General features: G+C 32.4%; 2 protein-coding genes across 3 annotated transcripts; one reads left to right on the forward strand and one right to left on the reverse strand.

Annotated features, from left to right (window-relative positions):
* Nucleotides 1-61: 61 nt before the first annotated feature.
* Nucleotides 62-5,355, forward strand: LOC137824146 (polygalacturonate 4-alpha-galacturonosyltransferase). Its single transcript, XM_068629613.2, has 10 exons — nucleotides 62-408; nucleotides 753-787; nucleotides 1,093-1,152; nucleotides 1,258-1,383; nucleotides 1,492-1,555; nucleotides 1,689-1,735; nucleotides 2,926-3,257; nucleotides 3,360-3,717; nucleotides 3,890-4,471; nucleotides 4,764-5,355. The coding sequence occupies exons 1-10, from the start codon at nucleotides 291-293 to the stop codon at nucleotides 5,037-5,039; spliced, it is 1,998 nt and encodes a 665-aa protein (XP_068485714.2). The 5' UTR covers nucleotides 62-290; the 3' UTR covers nucleotides 5,040-5,355.
* A 3,633-nt stretch (nucleotides 5,356-8,988) lies between these two features.
* On the reverse strand, nucleotides 8,989-17,948 carry LOC137826548 (calcium-dependent lipid-binding protein). Of its 2 annotated transcripts, none has more exons than XM_068632547.2 (12): nucleotides 17,590-17,948; nucleotides 17,333-17,477; nucleotides 14,386-14,487; nucleotides 14,127-14,177; nucleotides 13,622-13,742; nucleotides 12,998-13,119; nucleotides 12,820-12,918; nucleotides 12,242-12,322; nucleotides 12,075-12,160; nucleotides 11,583-11,808; nucleotides 9,957-10,121; nucleotides 8,989-9,819 (listed from the first exon to the last, which is right to left on the reverse strand). In XM_068632547.2, the coding sequence occupies exons 2-12, from the start codon at nucleotides 17,435-17,437 to the stop codon at nucleotides 9,238-9,240; spliced, it is 1,740 nt and encodes a 579-aa protein (XP_068488648.1). In that variant the 5' UTR covers nucleotides 17,438-17,477; nucleotides 17,590-17,948; the 3' UTR covers nucleotides 8,989-9,237. The 2 variants fall into 2 exon arrangements, with proteins under 2 accessions (XP_068488648.1, XP_068488649.1); XM_068632548.2 differs by having other exon boundaries at nucleotides 17,549-17,948.
* Nucleotides 17,949-19,766: the final 1,818 nt, after the last annotated feature.

A 19,766-nucleotide genomic window follows, 5' to 3' on the forward strand; every position in this document is an offset into this window, starting at 1 on the left:
ATAAATAAAAAAAATGAAGAAAAAATGGGGAGAATGAGCCAGCAAGAAACAGCTAGGGAATGAAAGGAAAGTAGAAGTTGGAAATTGAGTCATCCAACCCACATTCTTAACCAAACCAAACCAAACCAAAACCATTGATACACACATTCACACTTTCACTTCACCACAACACATACACTTTTGTTTTTTCTCTTTCTTTCTCTCATCGGAGTGAAGCATTGCTGCAGAATAAATCAATAAACCCTTTTTCTTTTTCTCCTCTCTCACATTTTGATTGATTCAGATCCGCAATGGCACCCAACAACAACAGAACCAAGGGATCGCATTTTCCCCTGCTTGCCTTCCTCCTTCTATGCCTCCTTGCGCCCCTTCTCTTCTTCAGCGCATCGCCCCTTCATACTTTTCATGGTCTCATTCCTTTTCCTCTCCTTATCTCAATCAAATCTCACTTCTTTTCCAATTGGGCATTGCTTATTGCTTGCATCTTATTATTCTTCCAGATCCCACATCCGCAACTCTTCCAATGCTTTTCTTTTCTTCTAGATTATATGCTTTATTTCTCTCTTTTTTTTTCTAGGGACTTTTGAATTGTCGGGAATTAAAATGAAATGGGGTGTGATATAATGTTCTTGACGTGAGGAGTGGGAAATGGGAGAACAAAAAAATCGTGATTAGTGTCTATGGGTTTTTGTTCAATGCACGTGTAATGAGTTTAAGTTAGTTTGATTAATTACTTCAAGTGCATTGTGCAGATCAAGGTGGTAATTCGGCTGTTACCAGCAGAAAGGTACGTTTTTGGGTTTAATGGTTATATGATTAAGACTCTGTTTGGCTGAACTTTTTGTAAGTACTTATTGAAGAAGAGAATATGAAAGTAAAAAATCGAACTTCTTGCATAAGCTAAAACAAACTTTGCATTTAAGTTTTGTATTGACTTATGCATTTAAGTTGTATGGAAGCTCTCTTCATTTAATTTACTCAAAAGATAAGGCGGCTTATGGAAAAGCTCAATGCATTTTATTACCTTCTTATTTACTTTTCCTACAAGTGGCTTATGGGACCTTATTCTTTTAATGTTGTTGTTTGTTGCAGGTTGCCAGATTCAGAGAGTGGCAGTCATTGCAGGATCTTAAATCGCTTTTTTCGAAAGAGGCAAGCGAAAGCTTATGTTTACTCGTGTTCTGTGTCTCGCCTGTAATGTTTTTTTGTTGAAGAGTTTGTGCTCTTCCTGGGTTTCTAATAATCATTATGATTTAGGTTCTTGATGTTATTGTTTCCAACACAAATGATGCGGGCCCTTTGAGTCTTGAGAGTTTTAGAAAAAATAACTTGTCTGCTTCATGGAGAGTTGTTGGATCAAAGGCTTCTAATGCTACAAATCAGGTTTGGAAGAATGATTTACTTCTGCTAGAAGCTTTTACTTCCTGTTTTAAAGAAAAAAGGGCATATTTTCTCTCTTTATGATAGTCCATTTTTTATTTTTGGTTATAGGTTAACGAACCAGCAAATAATGTTGGACAAGAGAAGCAAAAAGGGAAGGAAGGAAGATTTTCAGGTGCTATCGTGCTACTGCGTAGTTTGCTTTTGTTGTGCCTATGTTTTTTTACTTTCTCATTGAATATGCGTAATTTGCTTATGTTGTCCCTAAGTTTTTTTACTTTCTCATTAAATAGTTTTTATGAATGCAGTTGGTCATGCTCAGTGGACTGACAGTCCTGCACAGCAATCCAGAAGGGTGAGTATCCTTGATCATTCTTGAGTATTTTTCTTGTTTTAACTTGTATACAGTTTTTTTCTGATAGCCATTTACTGATGCATGTTTGCACTGTGGGGTAGTCTGCTACACAGTCTGGGGTTACACTGTTATGGAAATAGCCTCGCTGCTGATATAATACATAGGCTTTCCCAAATCCCAACTGGCCATGATGGTGCCTTAGATGCCAGGATACCCTATTTGTCACTTCCAGCTGACATGAAGCTGTGCTAGCCTTCGAGAGTTTATGTACACTCATGCTTACATGAACTCGACTCCTATTTAACTCGAACTCGTAAGAATTCACCTAACATAAAAAATAATATTGAATTTTGACATCACAACAAAGAAAGTAGCAAATCACAATGACAAAGTGTGGTAGTACATTAGTGCTAAATGAAATTAAATGACATAGATGACTAAACCATATATAAATTCATAAAAGGATAAGTTCTTAAGATGAAAACAATTTAAATAATTTGAGTCTAATAAAATATTGTCATTGTTGGGTAAAATTCAGATAAAAATTACATTTGATTTCAAACTTGATACTTCACTTAAGAGTTTATGTAAGTTTATCTTTACTTAGAAAAGAGTTTGATAGCGCGAGTTAACTCGTTTTTCCTATCTAGGATTGTAAACTCGTTTGAGTTTTAAGAGATAACTAAGAGTTTGACTACCTTGTATTTGACACATTGGAAATTTATTAATTTGTCCATATACTTGCAAATAAGTTGTTGGAGTACCAAATCTAAGAAAAAAAGTCTCACATTGAATAAGAATGGCCAACATGTTAATGACACAAAGACATACGAGCCGTTGATGGAAGATTCTTTGTGTTATTTAGGCTCCCCTCACGACCCAACAAAATATTATCTCAAACTAAATTTTATTGATTTTGTACTGAATCTCTATATTCAAGTACTTTTAACCCAAGACTATTCTAATAATCTATTCTTATAACACGTGGTTGATAATTCCCAAATGTAAAGCTTACTATTCCTAAATTAATTCTTCCTAAAATAAATTTGACTTGAAGGCAACTTCACGCCAATAACCCTAAAGTTTATGTAGAGTTCAATGTTGTTTGCACTGTGGATGACACTCTATTTTGGAAACTCAACAATTCTGAAAATAAACCCTGTTTTGTTCTTTGTAAATATCTTTTGCAGCAATTAATAGAGAAAAGGAAGGAAAAGCGTGCTGCTGAGTTGGTAAAAGACGATGAAGTAGTTGTAAGGCTTGAAGATTCAGCTATTGAACACTCAAAATCTGTTGATTCAGCAGTTCTTGGTAAATACAACATTTGGAGGAAAGAAAATGAGAATGAAAATCCCGATTCTACTGTACGGTTGATGCGAGACCAAATCATTATGGCTAAGGTTTACTTGAGTCTTGCAAAGATGAAGGACAATCTTGAACTGTACCAAGAACTGGAATCTCAGCTTAAAGAAAGTCAGCGTGCTTTAGGTGAGGCAACTTCTGATGCTGACCTACATCCAAGGTATGAAAGCTATGTGCAATTTTCTCAATAGTGATATCCATATGCATCTGGGTCTTGGTTTACATTAACCAACTTTACTAATAAAATGTTTAATATCTGTAGTGATCATGAAAAAATCAAAACTATGGGCCAAGTTCTTTCCAAGGCAAAAGAGCAATTGTATGACTGCAACTTGGTTACTGGGAAATTGAGGGCAATGCTACAAACAGCTGATGAGCGGGTTAGGAGCTTGAGAAAACAAAGCACGTTCCTTAGTCAGTTAGCTGCCAAGACCATACCAAATGGAATTCACTGCTTATCTATGCGCCTTACCATAGACTACTTCCTCCTTCCCCTTGAACAGAGAAAATTTCCTAGAAGTGAGAATTTGGAGAATCCTAGTCTCTATCATTATGCCCTATTCTCGGACAATGTCTTGGCTGCATCTGTTGTTGTGAACTCAACTATTTTGAATGCAAAGGTGATTTATACTATCTTTTACCAGACCAGTGTGTGTGCGCATTTTTATAAACTGATTTTCTTTATAGATGATGAATAGCTGCTTGCATTGTACAGCCCCACATATTTTGCTTGTACAAGTCAATAACTAATATAATTAAACTTTTCCTTTGTCTTCATTTCTTCAACATCAGGATCCTTCAAAGCATGTGTTTCACCTTGTTACTGACAAACTAAATTTTGGAGCCATGAACATGTGGTTTTTGCTGAATCCTCCTGGAAAAGCCACAATCAATGTTGAAAATGTTGATGAATTTAAGTGGTTGAACTCATCCTATTGCCCAGTCTTGAAGCAGCTTGAATCTGCAACAATGAAAGAGTATTATTTCAAGGCAGGCCATCCAACTACTACTGGTGCTTCGAATCTCAAGTACAGAAATCCAAAATATCTGTCAATGCTTAACCACCTGAGATTCTATCTTCCACAAGTTTATCCAAAATTGGACAAGATTCTTTTCCTTGATGATGACATTGTTGTCCAGAAGGATCTGACTGGATTATGGGCTGTGAATCTTCATGGAAAAGTAAATGGGGCTGTTGAAACATGTGGGGAGAGTTTTCACCGATTTGACAAATACCTTAACTTTTCAAATCCACATATTGCAAAAAATTTTGATCCAAATGCTTGTGGTTGGGCATATGGGATGAACATGTTTGATTTGAAGGTGTGGAAAAAGAAGGACATCACTGGCATATATCACAAATGGCAGAATTTGGTTAGTACTTGAACATAACTTGGCTTACATCACGTGCCTATTCTTACATGATAATATGACCTCAGACAAATTTAACTCCTCTATAGGAGTTACCCTTATGAGATAAACTACAGTTAAAACTGTTGATTCAAAAATTGACGGTTGTGATGTTGACAACTTCCCTAGTTTGTTATGTATGTGTGCATGCATCTTGTTACAATATCAACCGTTGACATTACAACAACAAAAGGTTTTAACTTGAACTTTATTCAACTGATATTTCACTGACCCTTTTCTTCCTGTTTGATTCCAGAACGAAGACAGGGTGCTGTGGAAGCTGGGGACATTGCCTCCAGGCCTGATGACATTCTATGGATTAACACATCCGCTAAATAAGTCATGGCATGTTCTTGGTCTGGGTTACAATCCAAGTGTAGATCGTTCGGAGATCGATAATGCGGCTGTTGTACACTACAATGGTAATATGAAGCCATGGTTAGATATAGCCATGACAAAGTATCGGACATACTGGACCAAATATGTAAAATTTGATCATCCCTATCTTCAGAATTGTAAGCTACGGCAATGATCCTGACAATTAGGTCCAAAGTCTAAGACAAAAAAACTCTTTCTCTGCACAATACCCTTTCCCATCTTCTTTCTATCTTGGCAATTTCAAGTGAAGTGCCTTGTTTTGTGGTTACCCCTACATCATCTCTTTCCCAAGTCACTTTTTTGGCTTTCAATTCATTCTATTTGTTTACACTACCCTCACTGATTTGAAACAAGGTACATAAGTAGCATACCTTGTTTACTGCTATAAAATCCCTTCATTGTATACAATACTCTCTGATACTGAGACTGGACTAGAAATAGAATAACAATTTTATGTATTCTTTCAAAAATAGCTTTCTTCAGTTTCGAGAACCTTTTTGATGATTGCATATTGTATTGCATTTTCTTCTGGTGTACTAGTCATCAGGAATTGATATAGGAGTATGATTTTAATTATCTTAGTTTATGATAAAATTTGCAATTTAAGTCGAAATCAACTTAGAAGTATATTAAGCATACCTAACTTAATTAGACTATCAAATGAAAATATCTTAAGCATACATAATTTAATTAGGCAATCAAATTAAAAAAAGGTAAAAGAGGTCAAATAAGTTTAGTGGTCAAATGATACTTTATATTGTTTGTTCATCAATCTTAGGTTCACAAATGTTTTGTTCCACTAACTGTATACTTTTCACCCAAGTAAACCACACAAATGGAATATATTCAACTGAGATTTTAAAAGATTTTTTTTTATAAAAAAAAGCTTTATAGTATTCAATTGAAATTATATTTTAAGATAATTACTACATGGTTATAGTATCCGTGTGTTTGTATTGTTTAAATTTCTTTAAAATTTTGTTGTGTTACCTTTGTTATATGTTTTATATTATAAATTTATAATAACTATAATTTTCTTGAATTAATGAGGTAAATTTATAAAATATCATTATAAATTTTATTATATATTTCTATTCATACATGATATAAAGAGTAAATGATTATATATATAGTTGTTATTTTTGAAGAGAAAAGTTCTTTAATTATTTTAAAATAAATAAAAATTAAGAAAATATTTATTTTATTAAATAAATAAATAATTTTATTTATTTATTAAAAGATAAATAATCTAAATACCGTATATTTTTTCTTTTGAATTTTTTTATTATAATAACTATTAAAATAAAAATTGTAAGAAAATGGTTTTGTAAGTCCTCGTCTTCTTCTGCCTTAAGCCAAAAAATTGTAAGAAAATGTGTATAAAATGTCCTCTTTATATGTTGTTATAGAAATAAATATATTATTAAATTATTCAAATATTTTCATTAAAAATAATTATAAAAATAAATATTTTTTAATTTTATTGTTGCTAATTTTTTAATTGTGTAAGTAGTTTGTTTGTGAATAATTATTTGAATTTAAAACAGTAGTTTTTTAAAGGCTAAAATTGTAAGAAATTGTCTACTCCACAGAAGAAATTGTTATAAATTATAGATAACTATTAAAATAAAAATATATTATTAAATTATAAAACAAATTTTATTAAAGTAATTATAAAAAAATAATTTTCTAATTTTATTATAGATAACTTTTTTATTGTATAGGTGACTTTTTATTGTGAGTAATTATTTGAATTTTAAAAAAATAGTTATTTAAAGAGTAAAATTGTAATAAATTATGTATATAAAAGGAGTGTATCCTGTTATAGATTATTTAGAAGGTAATAAATTTTAGTGTTATTTAATTGAGATTTAAAAAAAAGGAAGAATCTTGTATTTGAAATCATATTGATTTTAATGGATTATTTTATTAATGGTATTTTTGTGGATTTTGATGGGACTTACTTATATGTATTATATGTATGAATATCATTTCTTTGAAATGATTTCGTTCAAATGTGAGACTTCTCTGTTTTCATTCAAAAACAAATATCAATAAGTAGAAATAACAAAAAAGTTCTATTTTTTTTTTTAGTTTCAAATATATGTCTAAATTATAATGTTTGCTAGTAATTATATTTTATACTTTCTATTATACTAATGCAAATTGTAAACTCATATTTTCCTATTGCACCTCCTTATCATAATCTTATTCGTGGTAATCTAACATATGATAACAATTGTGAATCAAATCTAAAATTATTGTACACTATTGTCTTATGTATTATTAGTCTTGTAGTGCACATGCAAATCTATCATGTTATGTTCAATTTGTTAATATTCAGGTTAATATGAAATTAAAAATACCATGACCGTTGATTAATCTAGCTTACAATTACTATTGTGTTAAAAGCTCATTCAAATATATGTTTAGAAATAATGACCTATAATCGACTATGCTAGTATAATCGATTAAGACTCACATGCTAATCGATTAAGTACACAATGTTATCTGATTACACACATGTTTAACCGATTACATACAACAACCTAATCTATTATGTTATGGAGTATAATCAATTATGGAGTCAAATCTAATCAATTATAACTCATTTCATTTATACAACTTGTGTTACTAGTGCTCTGAAATGCCATGTAGCATGGACACATCCATCCTTAATTCATTTCCATTAACAACCACAATATCATTCAACCTCACACTTTAAACAACATTTACTTAAAAATACTCAAGTGAATGTACTCTACCAAAGCTCAAACATCACTAACTTACAAAGGTCTTGTCTTCTTGAGTGGTATCTTTCCTTGTGCATTTCTACAACTTTCTTCATGTTGACCTAAACAAATATCATCTTCATTACATCCCCAAACAACATAAATCAGAGAAGACAAAAAGATATCTTATCTCCAACACCTATTTTTTGCCTATAGGTTAAAGGTTTTACCCTCCGTATACCGTTCACATATGAGTGATGATATTTTGACACCTTGCTCCACTTTACACCCACAACAAAATATTAATATTTGTAATTAAAAAATTAAAAAAATGTCCTTAATAAAAATATAAGCAAAATGCAAAATGTTAAAATAATTTTCAAAATTAAAAAAGATTAAAATATTAATATTTAGTGGGGTGTAGGGTGAAACAATGAGTGTCAAAAAATCATTTTCCTTCACATATATATGCATATACATATTTTGAAATCCAAAAATGATCACAGTGTCATTCCAACAATGCTCATCTTTATCAAATCATGTATTTGTATTTTTTTAATATTTCTCAATGCATAATCGATCATAATCTCCATTCTAACCAATTGACCAAACATACGTAATCCATTATGAACACATCAAACCACATGCACGTTGATATCACATTCCTATGCAGAGTCATAGTGGTAATTGAACAAGAATGGTTAATCTTTCCATACAAATCTTCACACTTCAAATAGATGGGGTGCTTCTTCCCTCCCCCTCCTATTTCTTTCTATGCAAGTCAACTCAAATCTTTCTTACCAAACTGCTACCATAAATGACATTTTTCAGTCTCCAAATCCTTCCTTTTGCAGATTGTAGTTACCCATTCAAACAAAGTGCCATAGTGTGGACCAAGACATCATATTTGGTTTCAGAATGAGCTAGAAAAGATAAGGATGAGATAGAAAAAAAGAAACATGAAACCTTTTTGTTTTTGCAAGGTCTATTTGCATAGGATGAGTATTAATTGGAAGATTGATAACAACTTCAAAATCTGTAGTAGAAGTGTTTTGCAAATTGAGATACAGTCGGAACAAATTAAGTTTCAAGAGATGAGATAGTACAATAACAATAGAAAGGGACCTGAAAAAGAAGGAAGAACTAGAAAATAACCCATTATAGGGTTCACCATTAGGAGAGAGACTTTTGTACCCTCCCTAAGAGGAGGAAAAGTATCAATGAAAAGCACATTCTGAACACGGACCCAACAAAACAATTTTGATGATGTGTTTCAATAAATTCAAAAATAAATGCTAACTGTGAAGCTGTCTAACAAGACAACAGATTGCAAATCAAAAGTGCAACCAAAAATAGAATTGTAAATTTAAATTTATAATTAAAAGTTAACAACAACTTGACTAAAATGGTTTTCTTTTTTTGTCTTGAATGACTTTGTTTTCAGGAGTTTTTACAATGTAAGTTTATTACACGGCCATGTGAAACATAATTACAGAAGAAAAAAATGGTACAACTAAAATTGAAGTGACATTTCTACAAGTGTTCAATATCTATATCAATTAACAACAGCCTCAGAATCTGGAAAAGAAAAAACAAAAGTTTAAGGTCAAAGGGTTGCAATTACTGCTGCCGCGGTTTTGCACCGCCACCAGCCTCCTCCGCATTGACAGGAGTAGATGAACCACTCCTTTTGCCCCCTTGTCCGGCGATCGTCCTTCCCATGAACTTCCCTGCTTTGCTGAGTCCACTGCCCATAGCACCGAGGCCACTGCCAACAAATCCAACACCAGCACCAATGCCACTGCCAACAAGGCCAGCTCCAGAACTAACACCACTCCCCACAACTCCAGCACCAGTAGCAACACCACTCCCCACAAGCCCAGCACCAGAAGCAACACCACTCCCCACAAGGCCAGCACCAGAAGCAACACCACTCCCCACAACTCCAGCACCAGAAGCAACACCACTACCCACAACTCCAGCACCAGAAACAACGCCACTACCCACCATTCCAACACCAGAAACAACGCCACTACCCACCATTCCAACACCGGACCCAACCATCGATGCTGCTCCATCTACGGCATCCATTGTACTTCCTATAACTCCCTCCTCTTTAAGTTTCTTCCTTTCTTCTAAAATCTTCTTCTCTGCCTCTAGGGCAACCAATTGTTCTTTCTTGTCAAATTCGTGATAAAAGATCTGGAATTCCAATGAGATTGTGATTTTTAATTTAATCCAGAGAACATCTATACAACTATATCAAAAATAGCTCCAGAAATTATGCACTAATGTTATCACTGCCAAAAGAAAACAATTCAATGCATGTCTAATTATACCTTCATTGTCAAGGTTCCTCGATCCTTTTTGTCTTTCACTTTCAGTGTATCAAGTGATGGCAGCAGCCTCACCTGAAACTCCTTTTCAGTTTCTGCTTTCAGGCCAATAAGTGGTAATTTTGCTACTCCCAATCGCTTATCTTGCCCAATGTCCTTATCAAAAACCTATATTCAGAGCCATCAATGAAAAACATTTATGATAAATCATGACAACAAAAGAATTTAATAGGGATTATGCAGTTGGGAAGAGAACTTCAAGATTTCAAACCAAAAAATTATCAGGTGTAGCTAGTCAAAACAGATTAAGGTTTGGATAATTTCATCCATAAGCACTTACAGGAAAGTGAATAAGGTAAAATGGAATAGATTACTCCCAGAAGTTAAAATTAGTCCATACATATGTTAATTTGTAAAATTTCTTTCAATTAGTTTTGTAAAAGTTATTTTTAACTCATGCATAAACTAATTTTAATTTATGGAAGAAGATTATTTCATTTTACCTTCTAATTTTCTTCTCCTATGAAGGCCTGTGGAGAAATTTATCCAGAAAGAGCCTAATAAACCTTCACGGGGAGAAGATAAAGTAACAACTATGATCAAGATAAAGAAAGGAATCTAACATGAATTTTCTAAGAAGCAGTTACATGAGAAACCTTGCACTTCAGCAAGTAAATTGTATATACACAAAGATGTAAAATTGCCGCCAGCTTTGATGTCAGAAAGTTTAATGGGAAAATCACAAATCAAGAGTTCAGGATAGGCCAATTACATCTAAGTTCTTTTTAGTAGTTCACTTTGAGTTCTTATATGGTATCTCTAACTACTGGGTACTCCATCTAATTAACTCCTTACAATTGGACATCTACAAGTCTTACTCTCACATGGCCAAACTCTTAGAATTTAAGCTTGGGTTAATTCAACTCTGCAACTAGTTTTTAAGGTAAGGATTACCCAAGCTTTATATGTTTTATTTAAGTCATATCTATAGTTGAGGCTCTAATATATCATAGAACTTTGGCCTAGGCTTTAACTCACACAAATTCAACTTATAAGATTAGAATTACCCAAAATTTATGTTATATTTAAGTCAAATTTCGAGTCAATGTGGGCTAAATACCACCCGTGAAGCTTCAATTAAGGTAGCCCCCAAACAAACTGCAACTAAGGCAGGCTAGGAATGACTGCATTAAGGCAATTTTCCAAAAACAAACCCTTATGAATGCAATTCTACCAAGTTTTTCTTTCATGGTTGCTACTCCTACCTTCTCTAATATATTTATTCACGATCTTATTTTTTTCTTCTAAGTTCATTTCCTCCTTGCAACATTCTTAGCTTTATAACACTTGTTGGCTCTTGATTTCCCAACTTTCAGAATCATGAAGCATCATTAGTAACAATTTCCCTAAGATTGAGTAGCACGTTTCAATAAAAAATATCCACCATTTCATTGACCTTGCAAAAACCCTAAGACATATATCTGCCTCAATCTCTTCACCATTTCGTGTGTGAAATTCAAATTTTTAGTATAGCAATCATGAGGTCATATCATGGGTAGCTTGCAAGTATCTCAACCAAGGATTAAATAAATAACAGTTATAACAGAAAAAGGATTAGTTGTGCTAAACCTCAACAATTAGTGACTGTGTCTCCTTGTCCTCGGCAATCAAGTCAAAAACCTCATTCCAAACAGGGTTCAAGTTGTTATCAATGGCCTTTGTTTTAACCTTAAACAGTGGCCGAATATGCAACACTGCATAAGGATCGGACTTCCCAATCATTTCCATATTCTTTAGATCATTGGCTTTCATTACTTTCACTCTAAGTGTTCCCTGGGGTTTAAGCTCCAGGTCACTGCAAAAATAAAGGTGCTTAAGTAGTATAAAATATTTGAGCATTACCATTTTAAATTTGCATGTTCCTAAATACCACTTTTTTTTCTTTTCAAGGGGGGTGGAGGAAACAGAAAATGAAATCGAAGCTCTTTGCTAGAGGAATATTTCTACACAATTCAAACAATTTGAAAATATATTTACCAGATATATAGTTAAACCACATGCTCCAACATTCATGCAGATGAATATAATAAACAAAAATAAAATCCATAAGATTCACATTACCTAGTATCAACAGGTATACCCCCTAGAGGAACAACAATCCTATGAGGCCATTGGAGCATGTCGGTAACAATTGAGTTCACAGTATCCTATTGGAAATTGTGTATTATAAGTAATTAATTCAAAATCAGTAAAAGGTGGAAGGGGCATGTTCGTAAAATAGAACTCACATCAATCATATCTGAAATTCCAGGAAGGGCTGTCAAACTTCCACCAACAGCCTTCAACGTGTAATCAATTCTAGGCTTTGGCTGATAAAATGTTAATGAAAAAGTCAGTAACTTCAAAACTGTAAATGATATTAGCATCCCAATTATCATGTAGTAGGCTATGCTGATAACAGTAGTCCAAGAATTCAATTAGATCATTGACAAAGGTTGTCAAATTAGAACTCTTAGTATGAACAATTGTATCAGTCCACATCATTCACAAGCTACAGCTGGTGATGATGGCTCTACCATCATGACACTGAGATCAAATTGTTAAGACCATTGATGCTGATAGTTAATGTGATCAACATATGTGATTACTATAAAGGGATTTATTATCCAGATTTTTCAGATTTTGGTTTAACCAACTAAAGGTGATATCAAATGAAAACTTGCATATCCAACTTCAAGTCAATATTATTTGCTTGATTTGAAGGAGAGCACGCAAAGGGAGGTTGCAAAACTCAATCGAGTGCATCATCATCCCCCCTCCACTCTCCAAACTCTCTTTTTTTTCATTTTTGAACCTCAAAAGTTACCTCAGCAAGTAGGGCAACAACAACAGCAGAAACGCACGGAATCTCATCCGCAAGTTGCAATATAACACGGATGATGGTGAACACCTGAAGATCCTTCAACTGAAGCAAAAAACAACACTCAAAATTTTGAAAGTTTCTCATACGAAAGTGAAATTCAACAAACACTGCTGAGTCTAACCTGAATAGGAATTGATGCAACAAGTGCAGCTTCAACAGCCAAAACAATATTGGGATCACCACCCCAACGGAAATCGATGTCCATAATTATTTGACCTTTTTTAAGATTCTGAACACGAATACCTGCATGGATAAAGAAAATATGAATACATTAATTCTCAAAATAAAAAATAATAATTCAACAGAAAAATTTAAAGGGAGAAACAATAAGGGTGATACAAATTTGTGTTTTGTAGCATTTTGTTATGGTGTTATTGACCTGCACTCATCTTTTCATCTAAGTTTGATTTTCAATACTTGTTAAATCTTGAATCTCATAATTATTGATTTTGAAAAGATACAATAGGCTGGATTGTATTGCTTTTGGATAGAAATTGCCACAGACTGAGACACATAAGAATGGACTCAAATTGCACAATGATATTGTCGGATTCTAGATTTTGCATCATTAACATAAATTTTTGGATGGCCAGCTTTTGGAAAAGGTATAAAAAATTACATATGAAGCAGCCTAAAAGAAATATTAGCAAAATAGAATGGCAAATACGCTCATTGTCTTGTACATTTAAGTGCAGTAGTAAACTTAGCACAGAAAAAACAAAGAGGAATTACAGTAGACAGAAACCTTCAACTTTTGGAGCAACAATTCCAAGGGAGAGCTTGCTGAACTTTAATGAAGTAATTCCAGGAGGTCTGTACTCTTCCAACAGTGGTTCAACTGACTCTCTTATCACCAATGTTGCTGCCTAAAAGTAAACATAATCCAGATAAAGATAAAGTCAGCAATTTAAGCAATGCAGGGTGCATGTTGTAGGCAAACAATTTCACTTGATAAATCCTAATAATTTGAAGATGTGGATACAAAACTAACTAAATACCAAAGGACATCCAAGGTTTCCACGGTTTTGATTTTTTGAGTTCTATATTGTATGAGTTCTCAATGAAGAATTCTGAATTTAGTTCCCTATAATAATCAGATCCAATATAGACTTTCAAAACAATATAGTGTCATTCAATAGTAAATAAACAACCTTATCAAAATATAGTTAAAAAACAACAAACTGCTGTAGATTATCATACAAACATTTTTTTTATCCGCAATCATATAATATGCAAGCAAGTATACTCACATCTGCAACAAATGGCCAAAGTTTGGATAGCTGCTTGTTTAGCCATTTCACCTGAAAATGCCCATGTAAAGAAGATCATACACAGAGCACAACATGCATAGTATATCAATTGGGAACAAGGTAGTGTTTCTATATTTTGACTTTGCAGCTATATTTGATGTTTTGCCGATAATATATACCATATTAACTGGAATAATAGGAGAGCCGTGTCAAATCATTTCAGTAAAAAGCTATGTAACCACAATAGACGTTATCTCACCTGCTCATATACAGGAAAAGATATCCAATCAGGAAAATTATCTCCACAAATTTTCTTTAAATCATCTCTGTTGAGGGACCCAAGGAGTTTAATATCAACTGCCTGTAGAGAAAAATGAAGAATGTTAGTATAAGGGAATTATATATATACACAAACAATCACCGAAGAATGTTAGTATAAGGAAATTATATATATACACACAATCACACGCACAAACACAGATTAAAACATATTTTGTTGTTATATAAAAATGTGCTCATTAAAAAAGGATCCTCAAATGCCTTTCTTTTTATTTTCCTGTTTATACCCTTATTTTCCTTGTCTTCTGCCAATGCAGTGGTTTAATCAGTATAGAATCCAGGATCCAGACTCCAGGCTGAAGTCTACAGGCACACCATACTGACATATGACTGATTAAGTTGTCACTGATGACGTAGAGATTACTGTTTTAACTTTTCCCATCACACCCCATTTATAACATCAGGTAAGAGATAGCACTGAAGTATCACAGAAAGGTACACTTATGCTCTTACAGTATTTCATAAAACAATGGATTTTGACAATTACAGAGCAAGATATGTCTCTTATTCCAAAATTAGTACTCCTCTACAATAATGGAACTCCTAAATATTTTTAGCATTCCTCAATGCAGAATTCATAAAGGGAATAAAACATGATGTCACATACAAAACACATGAAATGATAAGACACGTATTATACTTGCAGGTTTAAAAGATATTTGATTTATTTCGTAAGTGACTGCATTCTGAATTTACAAGTTTCCCCCTTTAAGTTTTATTTCTCATTGTATAGTGTAGTTTAGTTTATATCATATTTAAACTTTATATGGATCTTGAAATAGAGAGAAATGGTAAGCAAACCAGAGCAACTTTGGCCAGGGGGTGGAATAGCCCTTTTCTTTTCACTAGAAATTGGCAACTTATCATTTTATCCAATTACACTTGACACTAACAACAGCAACCGAGTCTATCCCATTTGGAGTCAGCTATATAGAGGAATCAATCAACACCATTAAGCTCTATCAAACACCAAATTTCCTTATGTTACAAAACCATCTAGACTCCAAGTTAAGCAACATAGATAAAATGGCTTTCATTAGTCCCACCCAGAATTTTTTTCATATCCCTGAGTCTTTAGCAATTAATAGTCCATAAGTTGCATTCACATTAAAACTGAACCTTAAAAGCAGCCACTGGCTAGAGTAAGATATTTTGAATCAGTCCTAAGTCACTTGACAAGTTGACATTTTAGTATTAAGAATCAACAGGAGCAAACATGAGTCTGTGTAAAGCAGAAGGTACATCAAGGCTTTGGAATGCAAAGGCTTTCACTGTCTTAGCGGGACACAATCTTGGAGTTCATTATTCAGATGACAGAAAAATTCCTGGGCATTGGGTTTGGGCTCAATAAAAAGAGATCAATTCTGAATAGTTAATATATATAGACAAACCTACATACTGTTAACTTTCTTTTCCACTTGAGCTATCACAAATGTAAACACGGGTGAACTTTCTTTCAGAATGGTAACAATGGTTAGCTTGAATCTACTCTCACTTACCTCTACCAATCTAGATAGGAGAGTTGAACTATCTTCTGGAGTGTTATTTATAAGTATTTTTCCAATTTCTAACTTACTCTCTGAAAAATCAGAGACTGCTGAAAGTCACCCCATTGGCAAGATGAAAGCTCCCAGTAAGATCAAATCATTTACTGAATAGCAACTAATAAAAATGACTAGTTACAGATTGTAGGCATCAACAAATCTTTCTCTTGAGTCATATCAGTGTATAGTTCTTTAAAGTAGGGTACTCATTATTGTAAAGTCAACTACTTTCTAGTGGAATAACCTTTAGGGTAAATCAGTGAAGAATACTTTTACTTTAGAGTGTTTTCTGATGATCAATTCAACTCTCTACTGGATTTAGTCGGAAGAAAGTGCACCCCTTTTCCTTGCCAGTAAACCTGACCTTAAATAGGATTGCGTTTATGCCTTCTCTCTACCATTTCTGAGATATAAATACGCTCAATAACGATGCTGCATTCTTTATTTTTGTGGGTTCCTTCTTTTTAATGTCTTTTCTGCTCAGGATATTTTTCTCATCAACCCCAATCCAAGTTGTACTTTCCCTCTTTCTTCACAATGATAGTCTAGATAACATGGTGAGGAATTTGAGCAAAAAAAATAATTTCTATGATATTTTATGTCTTGATGCTACAACTTTTCAGTTTCCACCGAGATTATGAGTTAGATAGAGATCCAACAAGGGCTTAATTCCTACAACAGTTACATTCTCTTACGACAGTGGTTAATTGTACTTCTCTTCTAGAAAACTTCAGGACAGAGATATTGCAAATTTATCCCAGGACATCAAATCTTTAAATTGACCAAGTATCTCTTCATTTCTTCTAGCCAAACCAATTGATTAACAAAAGCCTTCTGTGTACTTCTGTCTTTCTATATATGGTTCTTTATGACATTGATTACACATCTTCAATACGAATGACCCACTTTATCGAAAAATTAAAGTAAAAAAAAAAGTCATATGCACTGATTGCGTATACTCAATCAGAAATTATCATTTAGAACAAATTTGATGAATTTTACGAAAACTACTTAAAATCAGTCATACCTTGATTTGTGATTAATTGACAATAATTGACAATGTAGATCAATTTTACCATGCCAATGCATGATCAGTAATCTCAAATTAAAATGCACCACAGGTTATCACTAGCCATTCCGTGATATCTTCCAGAATTTCTTTCAAATATTCAAAGACTTCCTCACTAATCCATTACATCATAATTCATCAACTTTTCTCCAACATTGCCCAGTAAAATGAAATCCACAATTTCTTCTTCTCATAACATTGATCATCAAAGCAATGAAATTGTTTCCTTGATCATTACATAAAAAAAAAAATACCTTTGCAATTCTCTTAGCGCTACGGTACTTCATCATGCGTTCCCACGCAGCCATCAATGCTATGCCGAATAACATCCCCAGAAAAATCCCAGAAAACAGCCCCATTTTCCCAGATTCAAAGCAACGCTACCCTTACACTTCAAACCTGAAAAAACAAAAACAAATCAAAACCAAATATACCCAAATGACTAGAGAACGCAAATTTAAGAAACAAACCTTAAAAAAAACGCACCAATCAAGCCAAAACCGGAACTTACTGTGAGATTTGAGAAAAGGATCACAAAGCGTGAATCTTGTGAAAATGTACCAATTTTGCAACTGAAGGAAGACCCAAGTTTTAATTTTCAATTCTGTAGTTACGGTAGAATCTCTTCCTCTCTCTTTGGGATGTTTCAAAACTGTTAGAATTTTTTTTGTCTTGTTTGTAACGTAAAATTGAGGGATTGGTGAGTGCTTTGGCTCTTACTCCACAAGATTGGAATTTGGAATGAAAATTGAGAAGTATTACAAAGGGACTGACTATACTCATTCAGCATCAATCATCCTTCCACATTTTTTCTTTCCTTCATGCATTTATTGGTTTCTCTTTTTTCAGTCCTTTGCCCATTTTTTCATTATTTTTTCTTTTTCTTTTGCAAGTTTCCTTTTCTTGAATCCATCCATGCAAAATACACGTGCAGCTTCCTCGGTCTTCGCCATGTCCCACAAGAAATATAATTTAGGTTAAATTATTTAATTTAATAAATTATAAAGTTGTAAGTTTTTTTTTTTCTTTGTGAGAATTGAAAACATGTAACAACAATTTAGCATCTGTACAAGTAACTGAGCTTTGTTGAAAATAAATTTTCTTTCAATCTATGTATTAAAAAAATATTTAACACTATTTAATTATTTTAACTTAAACAGTAAAAACTAAAAAAATAGAGAGAGAAAGAGAGATTAAATAATGTGTAATAAGAAGAACAAAAAGAGATAGATTTATATATATATATATATATATATATATTGTAAAGATTGAATGAGAAATTAAATCCATAATTTATTTAAAAACTTAGGTACAATAATAAAATATTTTTGCCACATTCTAATCAACTTCAAACTCAATTAAAAATGGTTGAATTTAGGTTTCGCAGTGCTGAACATACTTTTAAATGCAGAAACTATTTAATTTTTTTTGTTTTAAATAGTAATTTTGAGTACTTTCGAACTATAATTTAAGCATGTTGTAATTATATATTACTAATTTATTACTATTTTTCTGTAATAACATTATATAAATCATATTAAAAATAATATTTTTTAATAGTTCATAAAATATTTTATTTAATAGTATATTACTATTAGATTCATTTATAATTATATTAAGTATAATATAATTTATAAATCTTTAACAAATTAATTTTTTATCAAGTAATCTTTTTTTTCAATTTGTAAAAAAAATTTAACAAAATTATTTTTTATTTATTTATTTGTGTATTTCTTTACCCTTCTTCATTTGTTTCTATTACTTATTTTGAACACCCAATTGAAATAGAGAAGTTTTTTTCACACAAGTCACTTCCATTATTCAACAATTGTACAATTATTAAAAGTCAACTTTCCACACTCACAACAAAGACAATCCTCTATGAGAGCTTATGCACATCAGCACATATTCTTTGTTTATTTCATATTAGATCTCAAGTTTTCTTCTTCTAATATTTTAAGCTTGGGATTGTTGAAAGAGAAAATAATGAAGGGAAATAAAATGAGAATAAATATTTCATTATTTGATTTATTACAAATATAAAGATGAAAAAATAGTGAAAAAGTACTTATTATTGTCAATTTTCTTACTTTATTTTTCTTTTCTCTCTCGCAAAATTTATAAAATAATTTTTTCATTTTTCCAAAGTGTGTTCTTTACAATAAAATAGTGTGATATAATTGACAATTAATCTCTTAAGATTTGTTGATTGGAAAACTTTAGTTGATAAAACTTTTATTTCTCTTATTTATTGTGAATAGAAGATTATTGAATGTAAGAAAAAATAAAGTGAACAAAGAAATATAATTGTTCAATAAATAGAATTATGGAACATGTTTATATTTCCGGAAGAAATTGTCCATAGTAAATAATGAATAATATTAAAGTGGAGCATTGAAGGAATGTTTCAATCCGTATAAAAAATATAAGGTTTTACTTAGTCTCTACTTCTCTACATGTTTCATCCATCATCCTACTTTAATATGTGTTTTACACAAAATTTATGATATGAAACTAACGTAATACCCAAAAAAAACTTACGCAAGTATTAATATCTTTTCATCATAATTGTAACATATCATCAACCAAAACAATTGGTTATTCTACAATATGTGAGAAGGAGAGCGATAACAAGTTATCCTTTTACTATGATTATTTCTCTCCCATCAGTTGGAATTGTCTTTAGTG

Source organism: Phaseolus vulgaris, chromosome 8, assembly GCF_051622355.1.
Source record: "Phaseolus vulgaris cultivar YP4 chromosome 8, ASM5162235v1, whole genome shotgun sequence".
In the NCBI taxonomy this organism is placed as follows: Eukaryota; Viridiplantae; Streptophyta; class Magnoliopsida; order Fabales; family Fabaceae; genus Phaseolus; species Phaseolus vulgaris.